General features: G+C 46.7%; 1 protein-coding gene across 1 annotated transcript in view; it reads right to left on the bottom strand.

Annotated features, from left to right (window-relative positions):
• The window catches only part of LOC310785547 (uncharacterized protein), a gene marked incomplete at both ends in the record, with an annotated part of 9,276 nt that extends 3,095 nt beyond the window's left edge, over positions 1–6,181 (bottom strand). The window contains 11 exons of the mRNA XM_083646666.1: positions 529–609; positions 687–722; positions 1,002–1,046; positions 2,136–2,162; positions 2,299–2,361; positions 3,166–3,237; positions 4,813–4,839; positions 5,058–5,102; positions 5,376–5,495; positions 5,780–5,889; positions 6,079–6,181. Coding sequence (XP_083502792.1) covers positions 529–609; positions 687–722; positions 1,002–1,046; positions 2,136–2,162; positions 2,299–2,361; positions 3,166–3,237; positions 4,813–4,839; positions 5,058–5,102; positions 5,376–5,495; positions 5,780–5,889; positions 6,079–6,181 — 729 coding nt within the window. The remainder of the gene's footprint in view (positions 1–528; positions 610–686; positions 723–1,001; positions 1,047–2,135; positions 2,163–2,298; positions 2,362–3,165; positions 3,238–4,812; positions 4,840–5,057; positions 5,103–5,375; positions 5,496–5,779; positions 5,890–6,078) is intronic.
• Positions 6,182–6,950: the final 769 nt, after the last annotated feature.

Here is a 6,950-nt window from a genome sequence, read left to right as displayed (position 1 = left end):
CGAAGTTAGAAATTCTAGTATCGTGATAACCCTAATCACAATATTAGAAAATACACACACACTCACTGAAGGTGATCCTAGATGGCATTGCCTCTTGTCTTGTATATATGTGTAGACTCAGAAATTCTAAGACGCCAAAGACCCCTCCGCCCATACAGATGTCTATATTTAGAGCTGGAAGTGAGGCCTGAGTGACTGAATTAGCCAGAGAGAGGACATAGCTGTCAGTTGTTGAAGGAGGAGCAGCCGAGTGATGGTGTGTGTGTGTGTGTGTGTGTGTGTGTGTGAAATGCATGGAAAATCTGATACCAACTGGCTGACCCCCTCCTCCACACGCACGCACACGCGCACACACGCACACAACACACACACACACACACACACACACACACACACACACACACACACACACACACACACACACACACACACACACTTATTCTATAAATGTATCCAAAGACCCTGTGCACTTGTGCATCCCTCTTCTGTTTCCCTCTTCAACACCTCCTTCAAGCCCCCTCTCCTCACCTGTTTGCCTCTCTTCCCCGGGCGTCCGGTGGGTCCTCTCTTTCCCGAGACTCCCGCCTCTCCCTTGGGTCCCAGCTCGCCCTGGGAGAGCAGCGGGGGTGAGTAATACTCAATGTAACGCTGATTTGAGACTTTACACAGTATTTTATTCTGCTTACCTTCTGTCCGAGCATCCCGGGCAAACCGATGGAGCCCTATATAGAGACAAAATGAGAAGAGAAATCGATGACCTCTGCAGAGCAGGCGGTGAGGAGACTCAAATTTGGCACATTTATTCTCAGACTAAACCCAAGTGCTTATTAATACATGATGGAAATATGGACATGTTGGGCGTGGTAGAAACTTGCTTGTGAACCATTTTGGGTCCCAACAAACATCAAACATAGCTCGGCTCTTAGGGGATTCAATAATACAATGCTTTCCAAAGGAGTTTCGGCAATTGCATCTGTAGAAAAAGACATTTCTCTACTAACCTTATCTCCCTTCGGTCCTATTACTCCAAGGTCACCACGAGCCCCCTTCCAAGAAAGAGGAGAGACAGAGCAAAAAAAGGACGAAGAAGATGATTATTGGGGTCGTCTGTGTAGTGTTAAAAGCACTCGCCTACCACCGCAGAGACCCGGGTTCAATTCCCGGCAGCGGTACTTCCGGCTTGGACAGATGTTCCTCCAGACACAATTGGCCGTGTCTGCGGTTGGGAAGCCGGAGGGGTATGTGTCCTGGTCGCTGCGTTAGCGCCTCCTCTGGTCGGTCGGGGCACCTGTTTGGGGGGAGGGGAACTGGGGGGAATTGGGTGACCCTCCCACGCGCTATGTCCTGCCGGTGAAACTCCTGTCAGGTGAAAAGTAGGGCTGCACGATAAATCGCATTTTCATCGCCATCGCGATATGAACACACACAATAAACATATCGCAAAGACTGCCTGAATCTCAACAAATAACAAAAATGATTTTATTTATACACGCCATGCATTCACACTCAGCACGCAATCGTTGTGTCTTGTGTTCATCCAAATCCAGCACACACCTTTCTCTTGCAGTGGTGCGCTCCACCCCTCCGCCAAAGCCCAAACACGCTGTGTGTAGTTTCGGCTAGAGTCGGTAACAGAGAGCTATGAATGTTTTGGGTGTCTATGTTAGCAGTATTAAAGCAGAAACATAGGAACTGTATAGCTAATATTTATACTTCAATATTTGTTTGTTTATCGCAAGTCCTATCGTCATCGCAATATTGAACAATGTTATCGCACATCGCAGATTTTCCTCATATCGTGCAGCCTAGGCCTAGGAAAAAGAAGCTGCTGGCAACTGCACATGTACCCAGGAAGCATGTGCTAGTCTATGGCTCTCCGCAGATCGACAGAGGGGGTGGAGCAACGACTGGGACAGCAGGGGGAATTAGCCAAGTACAATTGGGGAGAAAATGGGAGGGGAAAAAATATATACCGTATATATACGTATATACCGTATATATATATATATATATATATATATATATATATATATATATATATATATATATATATATATATATATATATATATTTATAAAAGAAGAAGGTGATTATTGACAATACAAGTACGACGGGACATATAATTCTGGGCTTACCTTCTCTCCTTTGTAGCCGGGCAAACCCTGAGGAGAGGGGTACAAAAGCAGATGAGACAAGAGGAAATCCTATAATCCTTCAAATAATCTTGTAAGGACGACATCAAATATGGTCCTTTATCATTGACTAAATGACTGTGTGAACAAAGTGAATGTGTCTAACCTTTATCCCTGGGGGTCCCCTCAGTCCTGGTAACCCCATGAGTCCTGGATCCCCTTTCTCACCCTGAATAAAATAAAATCAAACAAGTCATTGTTTCCCAACCTTTAGACTGATACAATAACCATCGTTTGGAGCGGGGAAAAGTTGATAGTCAATTAATCGGACGATATTACCCCCCTCCCACTGTCGGAAATGAGCTATCTTTGACTTTATTAGAAACTGGATAACTGTTGTACTGAACATCTAAAGTCTATCGCACATTTACAGTATGGCTGCACCTCTCGTGAGTGCCAGCAGAGCTCTCATAGCTCAATGCAGAGCAGCAGTTATCTTGCTAATGCATTAATAATGCCATTATATAACCAACAACCTTATCATGCTATGATTTACAAATAAAGCTGTCTTAAAGTTAACTTTCATTGAAATATAAATGATCTCAGCTAATGACATTATCTTGATTTCATGTATGGAGCCTCCATGCAAAATGGTGATGTACTGTATGTAGAGGCTACTATCGGCCACTATCTGAGCCAAGTTCCGCCCATAATGATACTTTATAAAACATCCTATTGGAGCTGATTACTGTAATTGGCCAAAGTGATTAATTGATATTTCTAGAGCCCATGGCACACCAATCAAACATTCTACAACAAACACGGATAAACACAGACAAACAGATGTTTGTTTGGTGTGCCATGGCTGCCTGTCCTTGTTTGGAGATGTTTGGTCAGATTCCACGTTCAATCCTTGTTTATGTGTCTAAGCCCATGGCACACTCTCCAACAACTGCCAACGAGAATGTTGCCATTTGTTGGAGAATGTTTGATTGGGGTGCCATGGGCATAGAAGGCATAGCATAAGACTCACCTTGGGTCCATCGGGACCAGGCCATCCATGTAGTCCTTGTTTCCCGGGTAGGCCTGGGGCTCCGGTACGACCCTACAGCAACACCAAAGAAACCAACAATTAGTCAACAGTGGGGTGTTGGGGGGGAACAGAGCAGAATTATATCTTGTTCTCTCTTGTTATGTAATTTATTTGAGTTTGGGTGTATTCTGACTTTATACATTGTTAATGGTTGTTGGTCAGCAACCCGCAATGAGATGCTTAATCTCACTGAGACTAATCTCACTACTATAATAAGACGGAGCAACTGTTGTTTGTATGTATGTATGTATGTATGTATGTATGTATGTATGTATGTATGTATGTATGTATGTATGTATGTATGTATGTATGTATGTATGTATGTATGTATGTAAGTATGTATGTAAGTATGTATGTATGTATGTATGTATGTATGTATGTATGTATGTACTGTATGTATGTATGCATGTATGTATGTATGTATGTATGTAAGTATGTATGTAAGTATGTATGTATGTATGTATGTATGTATGTCCTTCACATATCTTGAGAACCTCTCAGATCGACATCAAATTCGGGGCGTGCGCTTAGGGGGAACTGATGGAGTGCAGTGCCGAATTCCGTGAAATTCAGGCACCCGCATAGTCATAGTGCCACCTACTGGCAACACAAAACTTGGTTTATCTCGAGAAGCATTACACCGATCGACTTCAAACTCGGGGAGTGCGCTGCTGGGACCCAGACAGAGTGTGGTGCCAAATTCCATGCAATTTGTACACACGCATAGTCACAGCGCCACCTATACTGGCAACACAAAAAATGCTTCATCTCAAGAATCGAGAACATTTTGTGCAATTTGAATGGGGAAGGGGAGGGAGGGGAACGCGCACTGCACTAGTATGGTTAAAGAATCTAAATATAAAATAAATATACTATAAAGATGAAATACAAATACCGTACATACAACAATGTGTAATCAACATCAGCTCTTGTGATTTCCTAATCTGCCATGGCCGAGGAGGACAAAACTTAGATCTAATCATTGAATCTAGCAGCGTGCTCTCCGTTAGCCCGCCTGCCATTAAAAGCGCAGCCTGCAGAGCGGCGGTGGAGCTGCTGCTGTGTGGAGTGATTTATCACAGAGAGCGCACAGCCACTTAGCCAGATTAGAGTGCAGAAGCACAGCCACGTGGATAGCCTGGATCAGCAGGACCGGACTCCAGCACAAGGGCTAATGGAGCTAGGCCAAGGCAAGGGGAGAGAGAGAGAGAGAGAGAGAGAGAGAGAGAGAGAGAGAGAGGCAGATGAGAAGGAAAGAAGAGGGGGATGATAGAGAGGAGAGACGCAGGAGGATGACAGGATACAGCTGAGGACGTGTTCAGGCTCTGCTGTGTGGTTAGAGTGGCTGGTGGGACTAATGTAGCATGAACCATTTAGCGGCTACAGATATTCTGAGCACATCAATAGACAAACCACATCACAGAGATGGAGGATGCGTAGAGGAGACAAGAGAGGGAGAGAGAGAGTGAGAGAGAGACAGTGACAGTGTCCAGATCCCATTACTCCAAGGACGTGCTATATGAAGCATGGGGACGAGAGAGGGACGAGCGAGGAAACGAGACAGGCAGGAGGGGAGGGGCGGCTCACCTTTGACCCCGGACGTCCAATTTCCCCCTGGAGGACAAATGAGGGGAGAGGAGACGTGGCTCTCATTAGAGAGGAGACACACAAGGACGCACGCACAAATACTGCTAATAGCAAATAACATTAGAGGTACAGTTCAAGACAGTAGCCTACAAACCAAGCATGCACGCACGCACGCATGCACACGCACACGCATGCACACGCACACACACACGCGCATGCATGCACGCACACACACACGCACACACCTTCAACCCTTTTGGTCCTTGAATGCCGGGCAATCCACCGTGACCCTGAAAAACGAGACCACATTTATATCCAGCTCACATAACCCCACTGAGCGCAGTGCACTTCTATACAGATCAATACTAAAACGGTCATTTGGTTTCATTTCCACGCTTGCTTAACAATATTCCCATCTATTGTCTTAAAATGGTTACAGCAGGCGGACTCCACTATCTGATGCACGTATGATTGAATCAGTCTGAAGAGCAGCGTAGCCACAGTGTCCTCCTATCTGAGGCTTCCATCACTGTGCAGCATTTCCCTTCTGAAGCGGGCCTCACCTCTGCACCGGGGGGTCCTGCAGGTCCCGGAGGTCCAGGGGCGCACCCCGGTACCCCCTCTTCATGTGTCTTCTGCTCCTCTCCGACGTCAACACTTGGCTCTAACAAGCCAATGCCACCCTTCAAACACACACACACACACACACACACACACAACACACACACACACACACACACACACACACCAAATCCAAGATTTGAGTGTCTTCACAACAGCGAGTAGGCTTCCAACAAGTGACCCATGCTTAATCATATGTGTCTGTGCATTTATGTATGCACATGTGTGTGTGGTGTGTGTGTGTGTGTGTGTGTGTGTGTGTGTGTGTGTGTGTGTGTGCGTGTGCGTGCGCGTGCGCCTGCATGTGCGCGTGCCCGTGCGCGTGTGTGTGTGTGTGAACACCTACAGGGTTCCCACGCTTCCACAGCAGCGGCGGCGGAGGGAACAGCGGTGGTGGAGGCGGTGACACGAGACAACAGGGGTCAAACCTCATGGGCTCACCCAGCAACCTGAGAGCTGACAGGCAGACAGATAGCAGTGTGCATCATCGACAACCTATGACGATAAATCATCAAGGTGTGTGCATGCAACATGTGCTGCCTAGCCCTGATGATCGTCTGTCTACTACACAAAACCAACAACACACACACTCTCTCTCACACACACACACACACACACACACACACACACACACACCTAACGTACCTGAGCGGGCTGAGAGGATGCTGTCCATGTACGTGTGATGGGACAGGGCCCATGCGGAGCACAGGAGGATGTGGAGGGACACTGCAGTCTTCACCGGGTCCATTCTGCTCGATCACTGTCCCTAAAACACACAACACAAGCTGACACTCATCCACTCACTCCCTGCTGCTGCCTGCTCATCCTGTGGTTACTGGGAGCTGTCACCTTTTTCTATATTCACTCTTGAGGGGGTCACTATTGAGCTCTCCCTCTCCTCTATATTCCCGTTGCGTCTCTCTCTCTCTCTCTCTCTCTCTCTCTCTCTCTCTCTCAGTATAAAACTTGGTGGCGCTCCACACTGCAGCAGATGCAGCAATGCATGCAGCCACCGCTGTAATTCCAGCCGTGCAACACCCTCCTTCAGCCCAGGCCAGAATTAGACTGGGAGGCCTCTGACTGACTGGATATACTGTAGTAAAGCTGTAACAGGTTCATTCACACAGCCATTTACTGATATAGCCTACAATGTAGTCTAATGAATGAATCACGAGGTATGGTTAGAGACAGAGAATGCATGTTTGCACGAATCATCATGGAATGGGATGGGACCCGAAATAGACTACCCAGTTGCCCGGAAAAAATAAATACATAAACGTGCCAGTGCAGTCCCGTGTTATACCGCGTGTTTTTTCAGAAAGCTGCACACGGCACCGGCTCAGACTGCTACATTCAGATCTGATTTGTCTCCTAATTGCCCCTGGTCCTCTCACTCTCCAATGAAATGCCAGCCTTAATTTAATTCCCTACAGATTTAGCAGTGCGCGTACATTATGTCCACGCAGATCTCCCTTACCTTCCACCACGTGAAATTGCCCCGCACTTGTAGACGTCTG

Source organism: Poromitra crassiceps (assembly GCF_964638095.1).
Source record: "Poromitra crassiceps genome assembly, chromosome: 11".
Taxonomy (NCBI): domain Eukaryota; kingdom Metazoa; phylum Chordata; class Actinopteri; order Beryciformes; family Melamphaidae; genus Poromitra; species Poromitra crassiceps.
The sequence above is the reverse complement of the archived record's forward strand: the minus strand, read 5'-3'. Positions and strand labels throughout refer to the sequence as shown.